General features: G+C 33.5%; 1 protein-coding gene across 2 annotated transcripts; it reads left to right on the top strand.

Annotated features, from left to right (window-relative positions):
- Positions 1-2,908: 2,908 nt before the first annotated feature.
- Positions 2,909-17,480, top strand: LOC132745093 (organic cation transporter protein-like; the record flags this gene model as incomplete). 2 transcript variants are annotated; one of them, XM_060733955.1, is given in 10 exon segments in its annotated part: positions 2,909-2,947; positions 10,746-11,000; positions 11,294-11,492; positions 12,081-12,312; positions 13,743-13,932; positions 14,463-14,595; positions 15,002-15,102; positions 15,926-16,143; positions 16,485-16,605; positions 17,408-17,480. In XM_060733955.1, coding segments are annotated over 9 exon segments (1,443 nt in total), but the record flags the coding sequence as incomplete, so codon positions are not given.
- Positions 17,481-18,067: the final 587 nt, after the last annotated feature.

Raw genomic sequence — 18,067 nt, 5'->3', positions numbered from 1 at the left:
GGAAAAGAAAGTCGATGTCACCATACATCATGTTTAAAATGTAATAAAATTAGAGAAATCTAACAGAACTATATTTCAAAATTGATGATGTGACGTCATGATGTGATGACGTCACAAAGGAGAATGCGCGACGTTACGCGGCAAAATCAGTAAAAAATACTTAAAATCACTTAAAAAGCATGAAATAAAAAGAAAATTTATTTGTTTTACATATAAGATTGAAATATATTTCATTCGTGAACACCAGCTATTATATTTTCACTCGTGGCTACGCCACTCGTGAAAATATTGCATCTGGTGTTCACTCAGTGAAATTATATTTCAATCTTACATGCAAAACAAACAAATATCCTCTATCTATTAAACGGGGAATAAACCCTCAGATTTGTGAGGTTAAATCTTTAATAATTTAAAAGTAACATTATAAGAGAATACAACTAGTTAGTTTTACTTTTAAGAATATTGAAAAAGGGTTTTGCAGCACTCTACAATTTCAGTATTAAAAAAATGACAGTGCTTTAAATTCAAACAGTAATCAAATTGTATTAACAAAGTCGTGGTAAACTCTATAATTTTATATAAATAGGAAGGACCTAATACGTTACGCTTCCGAATTATTGTACTCGTATCACGGGACATGGTGATATCAATAGGCCTAGTTGAATCACGTTGAATCATTTCAACAGAAACAGATAACTTTGTTCATTGAAATTACAAATACAGTTTCTTGTAAAACTGTATATTTTATTTAAAAAAAAACAACAATGATTTTGAATAATACGGGATCTTTAAATCTAGTCAACAGCTCCCTGTCCATCATAAAGATGATAGTATTGCCCATCTAGGAGGGGTTGTCAGTTTGAGTCTGGACAAAGTATTGACAAATTGTGAAATAATTTCTAAGAAGATTGCGAGAGTTTCTGATTGGTACAAGTGTTTCTCAATCACAAATATACTTATAAATAAAATATTAAGAAATAATGGTGAAATAAAATGCGTATTTTTATTTTCCGTATTTACACTGTAAAAGAAATATTTTTCACTGCAATGAATCATATTTTCCGTATTCTCACTGGTGTCTTGCCGGACTATACTTTCTTCTAAATTCAGCCAATACACAAAATTAAAAGGGAATCATTCCTTATACACTGTCGTGGCCACGAGTTACTTAGTCGTGGCCACGAGATAGTTAAGTCGTGGGAACGAGATACTATGTCGTGTCCACGAGTTACTAAGTCATGGCCACGAGATACTATGTCTAGGCCACATCTACATCTACATCGTACGTCGGCGCAATCACACTTGATTATAACGCGACGGGTGGTGCTAGGTCAAGAAAAAGAAATATACAAGAAATGATAGAAAGTTAGAAGAGGTTGGATAGGTCAAAAGGAAGAGATATAGACAAAAAGTCTGGCCAGCTACATTTCGCCTCTTCAACCCAAACCTCTCAGGTTACGGTGGCCGCGGCCTGCACAGCCTTGGATATCACTAGTGGGTACTTGTAGCTGGGCCCCTAAGGCGGATTAGAATGTGAGGGCTGATAGCCCCTGCTTGAAGGATACCAAGTCAGGGGCCTCTGCAACGGAGGCAGGTAGGCTGTTCCAGGTTGTGGCTGTACGAGGGAAGAAGGAGTTCTTGTAGTACGATGTAGATGTGGATGGTAGATGGAACTTCTTGGAGTGGTCACTTCTAGTGCGGCTCGGGGCAGGGGTGAGATAATCTCTGACTGGTATGTTCACAAGGTCATTGGTGATCTTGAACATCATGGTCCGCTGGGCTTTGGTTCGCCGTGACTCTAATGTCTCCCACCCCAAGTGTTGGATCATGGAGGATACGCTGCTGGTGTTGTGGTAACGGTTCGTCACATATCTTGCAGCTCTCCTCTGGACCATCTCGAGCTTGCGTGTAAGGTCCTTGGTATAAGGGTTCCAGACGGTGGAGCAATATTCAAGGCCTGGTCGCACTAGTGACATGTAGGCTGTGCTCTTGACCTGTTCGTTGCTGCTGCGCAGGTTGCGTCGAAAGAAGCCGAGTGTACTGTCGCCCTTCTTCACAATCTTGTCAACATGTTGGTTCCAGGAGAGGTTTCCAGACATATGGACTCCGAGGTACTTGGTTGTCGAGTCTATCTCGAGTGTGTGGCCTTTCAAGGAGTACGGGTATATGATGGGGTTCCTCTTCCCGTGGACCCTGATTATGCTGCACTTCTCTGGGTGGAAACTCATGCCCCAGCGTTTCTCCCATAATGCCAGCTTCTTCAGGTCATCCTATAAAATGTGGCAGTCCTCTAGCTTCAGTAGCGATTTCCCGGTATACCACACAGTCGTCAGCAAAGAGCCTGGCCTTGGACGTGACATGAAGTGGCAGGTCATTGATGAAGACCAGGAAGAGTATGGGTCAGAGCACGCTTCCCTGGGGGACTCCGCTGATAACGGGGGCTGGGTCGAACGTTGCTCCATCAACAACTACGCGCTGAGTGCGGCCTGCGAGATACTATGTCGTGGCCACGAGTTACTAAGCCAATTTTTTCAATAAGAAATGATTGCATATATTCTAATGATTACATATAATGCCTATAAACATTTGCAGTACATATTTTACATATCCTTCTATGTTTGAAAATCGTTTTAGAAACATAATTATATACATAAAATTATATATATAATATTTCACATAAGTTTGGTTACATATATAGGCCTACAGTACAGGATCTTTAAAGTTTTTTTCGTCCTGATATTTACTTGGGTCCATATATGTACCAGATATGTGTGGCATATACATGTATATGTCCTTGTCATAAAAGTATTGCTACGAAAAAATCGCCGGATCATTAAATGGAAAATCAATAGTGCCTTCTGTCCTAAACGCTCTCAATAACATTTAGTTCTACACAACCTAAAAGTAAATTTGTGTGTGATGTAAGCGACTTGAAACATTGCACAAGGTAAGGAAATCGTCAAAATTGGGCCTATATATAGATTGAAAAACGGATAATTAGCCATTCGTAGTGTAAAACTTAAACCAGTATGTTCAAGTGTTATTTATTTGACTAGGTACATCTGTGTTGGATATATTTGTAATCGTCATACGTTTTCGCGATACTCGACTATTTTTTTCTATCTTCTAATTGTCAGAATGCAAATCTTCCTTTTGTAGAGGACGTCAGGGATTACGATAATTGACATTTAGCGTTGCAAAGTTTTGGGAATAAAAATAAATCAAAATTTAACTTGTATTTGTTTTCGTATGTTACAAAGATGATCGGGAGTTGGGGAGTCGGACCCTGACCCATCCTTGATCAGCCTTTGTTATTTCTCAGAAACTTAATAGACATCTGTCTGAGTAATAAACTTGTTTTTATTCCATTTTCACATTGATTAAAATATCTTACATGTACCATCAAGTCTAAAATAAAAAAGGAAGTGGCTAGCTGTACAGGCACGTACGGCTAGCCAAAAGTTCTAGCCATACGTGAGTCAGGTAAGACAAGCCAGGACACACTGTATTGTCTTGCTGTACAGCACTTTTCAAAATTATATGGTAGTCAAAAATGGTTGTTATTTTGTGTCTTTAAACGAGGATTGTAACAAAGTCTCTGCATTTGTCCTAGTGTGTTCACTTTAATAAAGATACTCGCCATTTTGTATTGTTATAAGTTATAACGTCATTGTTTTACATGCTTGTGACTTATTGTTTTACTTTTATTTGTATCAAACATGAATGATTAAATCATTTTTTTTGTTAATTAATCACATGGATCAACGGCAAAAGAAGCTTTTTTCATAACAGCATGATAGGAGTGGAATTAATAAACAAATAAAAAGAACATTGGAAAAAAAATGGTGAAAAGCAAATACATACATGAGATAAATATTGAACATAAAAGCACAATCAATTGATTAGCTTGAATTAAAGCCTATCCAGGGACTCACAATAGAATTTTAGAATGTGTTTCATGGAACATGCAAATTTTCCTTAATGATGGACAAACTTCTATACTGTCGGTAATTTACGCACTTATCAGTCAGTGGCTCACATTATGTGACATACAGCAAGAACTTTTATTAAATTTATCATGATACCACATGTCGGTAAAAAAGCTATATATATACTGTATAGCTTATATTTTGTGGAATGTTAATATGAATACCAACAATAAATAAGTTTTGATTTGATTTCATACCTTAATTTAAATTATCATTTTGATATCAAAATTACATGTAGATTTTGCCTCTTGTCTGTACAATATGAGAAGAGTTCAGGGCATTGTACAGTGTGTTTATTGAACCCAAACAGAGATGATGTAAAGCAGGAGTCTCAACTTTGAAAGTGAAACAACTGTTACATGCAAAAGTAAAGCCTGGAACTCTTAGTTTATACAAATTTATTTTAGTTCCATTGGAACTCTTCATATATTGTGTGACAAGAATATGATTCGGAGTTTGCAATATTTACTATACAGAGACTTGATGGTAACTTGGATATTTTTGTTTCTCTGGAAATGGTTTCAAAACAAGTTTTATGATTGAAATTGATTATTCCAATAGAGACATATTTGTTGGGGGACAGGGTCTGACCCCTCAAGTGCAGAATGATATAAAGTTATTATTTATGTGCATAGCTTTAAAATAACCTTTTTTAATTACTCATTTTCATAAATATAATTGTGCCATAGTCAACGTTACTAATTCTGCACCATCACTAAAATAACGGTAATGGCTTTTGTCAATGTGACCATTGTTTAAAATGGTCATAATTGATCTATGATATTTGTACTCTTTCAACCAATGTATTTTAAATCTGTAAGTGTATTAGTGAAATAGAATAATATTTTACACATTTCGGGGGTGGGGTGGGGAGGCGTGATGTTCTGCTAAAATTGTCTTAAAAAACAACCTTCATTTTGTAGTGAAAAAATTAGTTTAACAAACATATAGCTGGAAATATTTAACTAAAACTATAAATTTTAGTAATTTCCATCAAAACATGAAAAAGAAGATAAAAACATTAAACGCAATTTAAATGATTTAATGTTCTGAAAATGTCCGACCTATGGTCTATGTCTGACCTATTGTTATTTCTTTGTGTCCAATCGCAGAAAATACTTAAAAGTTACAGCTGATAACAATTATTTGCACAGTAAATTCATTGCTTTTCTTTCATGTTTCATAGTGTAAAGCACTACAAATTAAGAGGAACACTGTAAACTGCAAAATATTTTGAGACAAAATATCGCTGTTTAATTAGAAATTCAAGGTTATGTTAATTTTTTCTTCCCATTATTTTGACAGTTTTAAAAGATGGATTCATTCTTTTTTAACCTTTATTAGGATACTGGAGTCTGTTTCAGTATCTGACTTTATTTTTCACACCAAAAAAACTTTATATTTGCCATGCAGTGATTTTCCAGCTTATATAACAAGTCCTCTTCCCACCTACTTAATGGAACTTGGAAAAGTCCATTTAAGGGTAAAGTCAGCATTCTTATCTGAGATGACAAGTGTCAACAACTATATATGAGCCGCGTCATGACAAAACCAACATAATGGGATTGCGACCAGCATGGATCCAGACCAGCCTGCGCATCCGCGCAGTCTGATCAGGATCCATGCTGTTCACTTACCAACTCTATTACAAGTAGAGAAACTGAAAGCGAACAGCATGGATCCTGATCAGACTGCTCGGATGCGCAGGCTGGTCTGGATCCATGCTGGTCGCAAACGCACTATGTTGGTTTTGTCATGACGCGGCTCATATAGTTTAATTCTAATAAGAATGTGTATCATCATTGTGGCTCAGTTGGTAAATCAACATCACTACCTAAACATGATTCAAACATGTAAATGCATTATTACAACACTAACAGGGAGGCTGTGTCAAATCCCCTGTCAAGGTACATGATAACAATAATGATGTTTTAAGTTGTTTTTTTTATTAGGCTTCAGTCAGCTTTACCTATTATACTAAATAGGCTATTTTGTGCATTGTTATAAATCTTTTTTATGTAAACAAAGGGTCAAGTTATCAAACTAGGACAGTATATAAATAACACATGGGTTTGTAGGAAACGGTAGAAATATCATTTCTCGTAAAAATGAGGAATGATATTTTTACTGTTACTCACAAACCCATGTGTTATTTATTTTATTACCCAGAACAAATACTGTAACCTATAATAGAATCTACTTATTTATTAAGGAAAAGACAACACAACATGATCAGATTTCATACTGTTAGAAAGTACTGTTACCCTATAACTGTACAAATTTCTTAGTCACACGATACAATTGTTTTAACAATAAAGGCCTCAACAGACAGTAGGATTTTGAAGTACAACACCAATTAAAACTAAGATGTACAGACAAATCTTAATGTGTGAAGGCTACTATTTCTTGATTTCGGAAACCTTAAGTCTAGATGTAAAGAATAGGACATGTTCTTTTTTGAAAATCTTGTCGTACAGATTTTTACAGACCTCCCACAATGACAACTAACAGATAACCAAATTATCTCCTGATAATGGGTTTAATAAATGAAATTCCAGAACAATTAGGGCTAAAAGGTAAACATAGTAGTAAGATGGGGTAAAAATGATGTTGAAAAACTCTTCAGGAGACTCAACGTTGTGTTATGTTCGAATCCCAAATTTTTCCGAAAATGATTATGTGACGGTATTGAACTGTTCTCTAATTAGGGGAGTGGAGGTAGTCTGTAGGCAGCCGGATAGCTTAGTCAGTAGAGCCGCAGTACGGTATTCCGAGGGTCCCAGGTTTGAGTCTCGGTCAGGCTTCACATTAAAAAATATATATATATTTATTTAAATGGAGGTGTTTCAATCATTACTCATGGCATAAAATGTATTTAGTGAGTAAAGAATTTAAAGGATCAATGTAAAGGGATCCTTTTTAGGGGAAACCTCAGATGATTCTTACAGTGTAGAATTACCATCTGAATGCAAGTGTTGTATAGCTTTGAAAATTGTACATCTTATCTCTAATTTAAGTGCTGTACAACTAAATCCTACCGTCTGTTGAGGCCTTAAGAGAACCTAAATGTATTGTGTATGAGGTAACTGTACATTTAGGTTCTCATTGACCACCATATGGTGGCCTACTTTTGCCTAAAAACTTGTATCTTTGGCTAATAGTCTAAGTAAAATGCATGGTGGTCAATTACCACCACTTTATGCTTTGTAATTAACCCTTTAAGACACATCCAGGGTTTATCCTTGTGTGAAAGAAAGCTTGTATATTTGGCATGTTGCATTGCTTAATTGCCCTGTAACTGTGTCACTCTTGTTTCATTGATCATTGACTTTTATAGGAAACCTATGTTTTAAGAAACACAGGATTTTTTCCAGGATTTTGGGAACATGACCCATACCCATGGAATTGGGAATTTCAGAGATGTTTTGATGAAAATTGGGGAAAATCCTAAAATGCATGACTAAAGTTTTGCAGTGATTAAATGAATGCAAACAGTGACTGTCTAGGATGGCATTTTCAAACATTTAAGCACTATAACAGTGTAAAGATGTAAAAAAAAATTATTCAATATTTCGTAACTTTCAATTGGGAATTTTTTCCTGTGGATTGGGAAAATAATATACTATAATATATTTTTTCAATTTGTAATATCAGCCATAAAATAAGCCAAAAATTATCCCTGAAATGACAATGCCCTTATCTGACTGGTAGAAATTTCATGGTTTCTTTTAATGTAAAGTTTATGATGAGTAATGAATGTGAGGTTAGAATTAGAGATAATGTATGTGTAAGATTAATAAATGTCATCTTAAACCTTCGCTTATCATGATTTATTGAATTCAACACACAAGCATGTGACATTTAAATGCATTATTAAACAATTGTTGAGCTATATTATCAACAGAATAGCTGTACATTCAATAACAAAAATATTTTAATAACTTCAGATTGCTTCTGTTATGTCATACTTTGACAGATACATGTGTCATTGGAAATAATAAACAAAACCTTATAAATAAAATCTACATCCTTTCATTTAAAGGGACTGCTCTAAGGTTTCTTGACTTAAAAGGGCTGGTAATGATTTTTGAGATTAATGTTCTATTTGACGTAGGTCTAGACCAATAACTTAAGGTAGACCATGGGTAATGCATTACCTCCACTTTGAAGAGTATTCAAATAGGCTAGAATCGCTTGTAAACTACATTGAAATTGAGGGGCGTGGGTTCAAACCCCAGAAGGGGCAACTTTTTTTTTCTTTCTTTTTTTCTTTTTAACATTATTTATGTATCTCTCTGATCCCTTATGGAAGAAAAAAAGTTTGATTTAAATTATATAATTATTTTAGGTATTTTTTTTGCTAAATAATGCCAAAATTTATAGCAAATATGATACCAGATATTTTCAAAGTTCGATAAAATAAAAACTACACGGTAAAAGTATTTTATATTTCGCATGATCAACTAATATACCTTTGAGAAAATTTAGGCAAACTTTGAAAACAGACCCTCATTTCGATAAATTTTAGGGATATTTTGAATAAGGCATTTTAGATAGGGAAATGGTAAAATTAGTGTTAAAAGTGGGTGGGGTAGGGTAACATTTTTATACGTATTAAGAACATTTTGTTTAGAAACAAACATTTTGCTTGTGTAATGTGTTACCTGAATGTTATTATTTGTTTCTTAATAATGAGCAATAGAAAAACATTTTTTATAATGATTATATTACAGATTATTTACAGTTTCCTCATTTCTGAAAATAAGCCCTTCTAAGGGCAAAATCTTAGTTCAGAAATATATCCATAACTCATAAACCACACGGTAAATTTTATTTAAATTTTGCATACAGGTGACCTTGAAGACATATAACTGTCCTATGTTGTCAATTTTACAGTTCCTTATGGTGCCCATTACCCATGGTCTACCTTAAGTGCAAACTTGCAGATCATATTACACTCACTCTGTTTTTCCAGAAAGATGATTTTTATTTGTGAAAAATGATCAGAAATTGAAAAGTAATGCAATGCTTTTCTTTCACTCATATCAGGCTAAAATAGCACAAAAATTTGATTTTCAATTTATTTTGAGTATATTTTTAAATATCTTTTGAATACCTTTCTGTGTTAAGAGCCCCAGTGCCCATATGTAAGAAATTCAAATTTTATGTTTTTAGGCTTTTTGACCACAGTGGAGTTCCTTTAAAGAAGAAAAAAGAACATTGTCATTAATTATCATATCAGTTTAATATGAGTTTATGTTTATAAACATGAGAAATATTTTGCATGCACTTTAATTTTCAGTTTGTTTTAAAAATATGAAGGTGTCATAATTTTAAAAGTGATCAAGATTGGTGTTTTTCAGTTGTAAATGATATTGTAAATGAGTATCAACGTCAGACGGCAATGTTATTCTGTAATGGTTATCAGCTTGTGACTTTGTTTGTTGATGGATTTTTTTTAAGAGAAGTACCTTACACTTAATCTCTTATAATGAACTTTAATAAGAAAATTTCATTTAAAAGAATGGTAATTATTATTGCGCTATTATTATTTTTTATTAATATTCCTGTCTGGGAAAGACCTTATCTTGTGTTGTGAGAACTTGTTTGCCCAACCCATTTGTTTTACTATATACTTCCTTCGTGTGACTGAGGGGTTGCTTTCAAAAAGGGTTGTGGAATCAGAATTGCAGCCACCATTTATCTCTGCATGATTGTAAGAGGCAACTAAATGGGTTTGAATTACGGTAAAATCTATTAGCTCCAATAGGTGAGGTGGTTTTGACCCCTGGCGTTGCTCAAAGTTTGTAACATCCAAGGTTAGCCTGTTTCTGCGCCATGTGACCCCAATTGTGCTGGTGCACCGTAAAACCATACTAAAAAAACAAATTTACTATATACTATCATTAATATATGATTTTTCATGTATGTGATGCAATAAAAAAAGTACTTAAGTACTAGAGCTCTGCATTAAATCTTTTTTTTTCTTATTGTTATAAGGATATTATTTTTATTTTTTTGCCTAACCATAACTTGTATTTCCTTGTGTCATCACAAGCTGTGTTTTTTAAGCATATTTCCTTTTAAATGACCTAGTTTATGTACTAGTAATACACTAACTTAATCCACACTTACTAGAAATAAGATCAGTACTATATTATGACATTATTAATCAGTATGTTTTGAGAGTGTGGGAGGGGAGGGGTAATGTAAGGGATATAATTTTGCAGAACAACAATAGCAGTTGTTGTTTTCCTTGTTTCTGGTCCTTTTAAACAAATAACTAATGAGTTATTCAGTTAAATTCAAAGAGGCAAGTTGAACATAGTTAAATTTTAAGATAATAATAATATTAAGTATAGTGACATTATGCTTATTATTTTTTTCGTTGCCAAGTTGAGCTGAATTAGTAATATATTTCAAAAGGTTGAATGATACTTATGGTGATTGACCAAGATTTGATATTGAAAAACGTTTAGGATAAAACTATCTAAATTATAAAGGATTGCCACATTCTTTTTAAAAATTGAATGCTTTTGATACATTCCGAATAATATTTATATTTATAGAATAAAAGAGATTTTTAAGTGATACAAAGTGGGAACTTTATTTATAAGATAATTTTGCACTTTGTATTTTATAGTCTGTACATAAGGTCAAATAACAACTACTCAAATATATTGATAATTGTTTCACACTGTACTGTGTACTATTATTTAATGACTGTACTTTATCATTCTTTTTATTCTGTTTCAGAACAAAGTTCTACAATTCAGGAAGAACTAATGACAATTGATGTTATAATTATGTGGTGAATATATACACATTCAACAGAATGTCTGAATACGAGCAGATATTGCGGCAGTTAGGATCGTTCGGTCCTTACCAGCGTCGTGCATTTATCTTGGTGAGCATGTTTGAGACACCTTTAGCATGGGCAATGTTGACACCTATATTATTGAACTACAGACCAGACTGGTATTGTACAGATTGGAACATACTGCAAAATGGGTAAATATTTAATTCTGACAATAGTAATTAAAACAACTTTTAACTTGAGATTTGTTTATACTTATAGTGAGGCATGCATTGTTGTTATAACATTATCTTTTCACAACACAATACATGTATATAAATTTCGATGATTAGCTTTATTTTAGTACTTTATAAAAAACAAACCAATGAGTGTCACAATTTTAAGCTAAAAAAGAAAATGTGATCAAGTTTTATAATCTATATAATGACCCTATACAATTACAAAATTTTACAAATTGTTTTGTGTAATTTATTTTGTTATAATTTAGAATAATAGCTGAAAACTACACGGGTATTGACCCATCACTTGTGCGGGAGATTGACAGTAATGATGAACTGCAAATGTTTCTACATCTAGTTAATTACACGGGAGGAAATTTAACCAGTTATAAGACCAAAAACACATGTCCTGGTGGTAAAATATGTCCTGGCATTGAATTTGAAGGAGTAAAGTCCATAGTTTCCACTGTAAGTATAATGAATGTTTGTTATGACATTTATACCCTCATGATGATGACAAGGTCTTCCTTTAAATGCACTTGCCTTGGAAATCATCGTTTTTTAATTCTTTATGAAGGTCAAATATGTGTTTAATAAATCATACTTCAATAATGTATTTAGAACGAAATTGCTAGAAGTAAAATAACCGAAGAAAGTAGGATGGGGTGTAAAGTAATGTGTCGTTAAGATAAGAAAATGTAAACAAAGTAGTGTCATGACTCCCATACAAAATACCATTTCACCATGATTATTTCAATTGCCAAACTTCAGCCAAAGAGCAAAAAAAAATACAACAATGTATATAAAAAGCTAGGTCATCAATATGGCCAATGATTAACTTTTTAGAAATTGTATCATTGTATATTATTTTATTAAGAAGTAAGTGCTAGATATTAGGAATCATAGATAAGACCATGTCTTTGAAAAGAAGTGCTTAAAATTAATGAAGAGCAAAGCAAAGTTCTCTCCCTTTAATACATTTTGGTGCAGATATTAGTCAGTTAAATTATTATCTGAAATTTCATCAGTAAATTGTTATGTTTATATTTGTTACAGTGGAAGCTAGTATGTGACCAGGAAATTGTTGGAGATATCATCACATCTATACAGATGGCAGGTGTTTTAATTGGTGCTGTAATTACTGGACAACTGGCTGACTTGTTTGGCCGACGACATATTCTGTTTATAGAACATGCCATCCTTGTTATCATGTGGTTTTGTAGTGCCTTTGCTTCAAGTTGGATGGTTTATGCTGGTCTTAGGTTTATAATTGGTGCTTTAATTGGAGGTAAGTGGGTTTGGTTATGATTAAAACATAGATTTATGTAAGTTTTGTTAAGATTCAGAAATAATCCACGTCTACTCTAGACTTAAGATAAATAATTGTTCTTTGTCATTACTCACATCATGCATGACAAGGTTCATAACTCTAGCATCTTTTTTGAAGAGTTTTTCCTCTTTGAACTTATAATTTAATTTTTAAAATTTCAAATTCTTTTTGCTCTTATCATTTTTGTGTCGCCTCTACGGAGTAGTGGCGACATATAGGGATCACTTCTCCGTCGTCTGTCTGTCCGTCTGTCTGTCTGTCTGTCTGTCCGTCTGTCCGTCCGTCCGTCACAAAACTTGTCCGGACTACTCCTCATAAACTACTGGTGCAATTTCATCCAAACTTTACAGGAATGATCAGTACCAAGTCTAGTTGTGCATATTGTCAGGATTTTCCGGTTCAATGATTTTTGTCAGAGTTATGGCCCTTTAATAATTTTTAATTTTAAAGTTTGTCCGGACTACTTCTCTTATACCACTAATGCAATTTCAATGAAACTTTACAGGATTGATCTGTAGCTCAAGTCCTTGCGCATATTGCACGGGTTTTCCGGTTGAATGATTTTTGGCCGAGTTATGGCCCTTTGATAAAAAGGTTTCTTTTTCTGTGTGTTGCCAGATACACAAAAGCTTGTCCGGACTACTCCTCATAAACTACTGGTGCAATTTCATCCAAACTTTACACGAGTGATCAGTACCAAGTCTAGTTGTGCATATTGTCAGCATTTTCCGGTTCAATGATTTTTGTTTGAGTTATGGCCCTTTAAAAATTTTTATTTTTAAAGTTTGTCCAGACTACTTCTCTTATACCACTTATGCAATTTCAATGAAACTTTACAGGATTGATCTGTAGCTCAAGTACTTGCGCATATTGCACGGGTTTTCCGGTTGAATGATTTTTGGCCGAGTTATGGCCCTTTGATAAAAAGGTGTTTTTTTCTGTGTGTTGCCAGATACGCAAAAGCTTGTCCAGACTACTCCTCATAAACTACTGGTGCAATTTTATCCAAACTTTACAGGAATGATCAGTACAAAGTGGTTAGTCTAGTTGTGCACTGTCCGTCTGTCTGTCCGTCTGTCACAAAATTTGTCCCAACATGAAATTGGCCATCATGAGGCGACACATGTGATTACTGATCGCTCTTGTTGTTTTTGAAGGGATTGACGTCAAATTTCAAATTACAGATCATAATTGATTTTTCTTTCATAGTTTTGTCTCTCTTACTGCGTCCAGTATTTAATTAGTCGAGCTTTGCTGTCTCTAGTTGTATGCAATGTTATGTATAATGAAAATGTGAAAAATCAGGAAATGTTTGCCTCATAACAAATATTAAATATTTTTCATATAGGAAATTGACACATCTTAATTGGTTACTTTAATCATTACAGGGGTACTTGTTGTAAATTTTGTACTGCCACTTGAACTTGTGACACCTGAATGGAGAACATTTTGTGGTTGTATAGGCCTGTGGGCTGTTGGACTTATGGCACTTGCAGGCTGGGGATATTTTATACAAGACTGGCAATATCTGGTCATATGTACATCAACAGCTAGTATGTTTATACTATTATCTTGGTGGTAAGTTATTAGTTTTATTTGTACATCAACAACTTCTTTAATGGTGTCAAGTCACCATGTTATATGTAATTCAACTTATTGTATGTTTATACTGTTAACATGGTGTTAAGTCACTAGTGATATATATGCATCATTAGTTTGTGTGTTTCCTAAAACACAAGTGTCAAGTCACTATTGTTATATGTACATCAGCGTCTTGAATGTTTATTGTATAACATGGTGTCAAGTCACCAGTGTTATATGTACATCTGTTATCATAGTGATAAGTCATAAGTGTTCTACATTGTATGTACACAAAACTGCTATGTTTATACTGTTATCACGTTGTATCTGTCAAACTTATTTGATAAGTCTATAATGGGATGTTGCCTTTTAATCCGAGGCTAAGCTGTAAATGTTCTAAAACAGAACACTTCTTGAAAACTTTCTTTAAAACTCAATTTGTAATTTTCTACTTAAAGTGTACTTTTAAGTCTGTAAATTTGTTAATTCAAATAATATTTATTTTCTTTTTTCCCACTGTATCAAAGGTTTGTACCAGAAAGTCCAAGATGGCTTCTGAGTAGGGGAAGGGTAAAGAAAGCTGAGAGAATTTTGACAAATATGGCAAAATACAACAATAAACCAGTGCCTGATTTTAGTAAACTAAGACAGTATTCTGAGGTATGAATTTTCAAAATGAAACTTTAATAAATTGTCATTTTAGAAGTACCATGATCTAGAACTAAAAGTCTTGGAGAATTTGCTCATCAGATAATACAGATAAGTTTTATCCAGCAATGCACATATTTTATGGCACATTACAGTTAAGTTTTATCCAGTAAAACATATATTTTATGGCACATTACAGTAATTTTTATCCGGTTATACATGTATTTTATGGCATATTACAGATAAGTTTTATCTGGTTATATATGTATTTTATGGCATATTACAGATAAGTTTTATCTGGTTATATATGTATTTTATGGTATGTTACAGATAAGTTATATCTGGTATTTTATGGCACGTTACAGGCAGGTTTTATCAGGTAATACAGGTATTTTATTACTGTTAATTTATATTACAGAATGAAATGCAGATGAAGCAGCATCAGATAAAATACAGTTACTGGCATCTTTGTAGCTCATGGAAACTTGCAAAAAACTCTCTTATACTTTTATATGGCTGGTAAGATATCTAGTTCTTTTTCTAAAACTGACAGACATGATTCTTTTCTAGGTATTTATATTAGAGAAATGGCATGGCTTTTGCCGAGTGGTTCAAACATCAGACTAGTAATCTAAGGATTGACAGCCACATGGATTTAAACTTTGCACTTATTGCTTGGTGATGGTTGGTTACAGTTCTGTTTCAAGACTGTTTCAATAAGCATATAGCTTCCTATACAATCAAACTAAAACAAATTTGTATAAACTGATCTAAGTATTTATATATGTGTTATTGCCTTTTGTGACTTTCATACTTAATTTTTGTTGAAAAAATAACGCTAAGTCAGTATGATACATATCAAACTTCATAATACCTTACTATCAAAGTGACTTGTCCAGAACTGGCAGTTCTAGTTGCTAGCTTGACTAGTCGAAGAATAGGGAGAGCTACTGTACTCACCCAGGTGTCGGCATCACACTTTGGTTAACTTTTTGTATTAAAATAGTTATCTCCCAAAATGACTGAAGAGAATGGTTTGATTTGAGAGCATATTAGGAGGTCACAAGCCAAGACCTATAAGTCTAATATGGATATTGGCAGAATTATGGACCTTTTTTTTACATAGAAAATTTCATCAATATCCAGGCTTTTGTTTTACTATCAAACCCTGAGAATAGTCGAGCATGCTCTCCTGCCAACAGTTTTTGCTTTTAATGAATGATAAATTTCATGAAGGGATATGCAATGTCAATGTTGATATTCTGAAACATTATAAAGTATGGTAACTAAATTGTTATGAAGGATCTACCAAAATACATTCCAATGTTGTTGTTTTTTTCAGGTTTGTGTCAAGTGCTGTATACTATGGTATGAATTTCAACACAAAGAACTTAACTGGGAACCTGTATTTAAATATATTTTTTTCTGGTCTGGTGGAAATTCCAGCATTATTTTTTGTTGTTCTAGTCCATAACAAATTTGGGCGTCGTTTGACAGTCTCTTTATTGATGAATGTAGCTGGTGTGTTCTCATTTGCCATTCTCATCTTAGATTTAGCAGGTACAGTACACACATATATCTGATTCTTAGTTATAATATAATGGTTTTATTGTTAAATGAAATCTTATCTTGTAAACTTTATTCTCCACCTCTTTTTCCATGACTTTCATGTTTACTTACTTTTAAGAGGTCCTGCCAACATACAATAAATTAAATGCTCTTTGAAGCTATTATCTAAGAATCGGTCCAAACTTAATTTGAAGCATTGTAGAACAGTTCTTCCTGAAAATGAAAATGTTTTTGCTGTTTGGTGTCCGTATATAAGAATGAACAAAGTAAACTGTAGACTGTAGATTAAACTATATCACATTTATTGTTAATTTGTTATATATTTTGTTCAGGTGGTTTAGATGAATATCCTAAATTGACCATAGTTTTTGCCATGATTGGTAAGGCAGGAATATCTGGAGGCTGGGCAGCACTTCAAGTTTTCTCAGCAGAAATTTTCCCGACAGTTGTAAGGTAAATAAAAGTGTTGGTCTTTTCTTTTTAGCCGAATGAGCTATTATGATAACATTGTGTCTGTTGTTAATATTTTATTTAAACAATATCTCCTTTTAAACCCCCAGAAGTGATGAAACTACATGTATACAGAAATGCACTTCAGCTGGTCCTATGTGAAAATGCTCAACTTATTATGGTTTGCTAAAGATGGTGGCAAGAGCTTAAAATAGAAATACCTTTAATTTATTTGGTCTGAGCTCCAATTATAACCATTGTCTGTATCTTTAATTATACAACATGTGTCAAAAATAAGAGTAGATATAAGAGTAGTCATCTTACATCATATCGTGATCAACCTGTCTTGGTGGCCTAATTAAACTAACTTGGCATGCAGAAAAATTCTTGATATTATGGTTGATACTACTTGTTTTCACTGTTTCCTGATTTATTTGATAGAAAATCAGATGTACATCATCTTCTAAGTGTGAAACTGCAATTCCCAAAGCTTAGATGGGACGTCCGTGGCCGAGTGGTTAAGGTCGTTGACTTCAAACCACTTGCCCCTCACCGCTGTGGGTTCGAATCCTGACAGGGACTTTGGATTCTTTCATGTGAGGAAGCTATCCAGCTAGCTTACGGAACGTCGGTGGTTCTACTCAGGTGCCCGTTTGTGCAGTAAAAGCTAGAACGTCGCAATATGACCTATACTGTGTCGATGTGACGTAAAACTATAAAAAAACAAACAAAGCTTAGATATTTGGCATGCAGCATTGCCAACTTGACTTCTACAAAAAACACATAAATCATATATATATTTCAGAAACATAGGTGTAGGAGCATGTTCATTTTGTGCTAGAATTGGTGCCATTGTAGCTCCACAAATTGTTTATTTGGTAAGTTGTTTGTTAAATAAATTGCTTAATTGGTTGGTAAGTTGCATATTTCATAAGTTAATATTTTGATGAAAGTCGTTTATTAAGAAAGTTGAATATTTGGAAAGTTGTTGTTTTTATTTTGAAAGTTGTTTATCAACTTATTTGTTTAAATTGTTAAATGTTTATAACTGACATGATGAGCATAGCATTCAAAAAATTATCCACTTTAGTTTATTTTCAGCACTTATTACAGTATAACTAAAACATCAAAATCTCAAACACATATGCAGGTATTGGCAATGACCATTCTATTAAATCATACTACAAACCATGAACTCTTGAAAACTATAATTTTTCGATGATTGACATGTGTCATACAATTAAGCATTTGAAAATATAATTCAAACACTCCTTGTGATTTTGTCACTACAGACAAAGAAGGAAAAAACTGTGTTAAACTGCCAATAAACACTGGTTAGGTTTTGCTGCTAAAAAATTGACCACTCTGGCTTTCAAAACCTTTTTTGGGGGAATTTCCTTTAAACAAACAAAAAATCCCCCAAACGGTGTTAAAAAAGCTGATAAACACCGCTTTTAACAGATAT

Source organism: Ruditapes philippinarum, unplaced genomic scaffold (assembly GCF_026571515.1).
Source record: "Ruditapes philippinarum isolate M1 unplaced genomic scaffold, ASM2657151v2 ctg9579_1_1_1_1, whole genome shotgun sequence".
In the NCBI taxonomy this organism is placed as follows: domain Eukaryota; kingdom Metazoa; phylum Mollusca; class Bivalvia; order Venerida; family Veneridae; genus Ruditapes; species Ruditapes philippinarum.
Note: the sequence above shows the minus strand (reverse complement) of the source record. Positions and strands in the feature narration are given on the sequence as shown.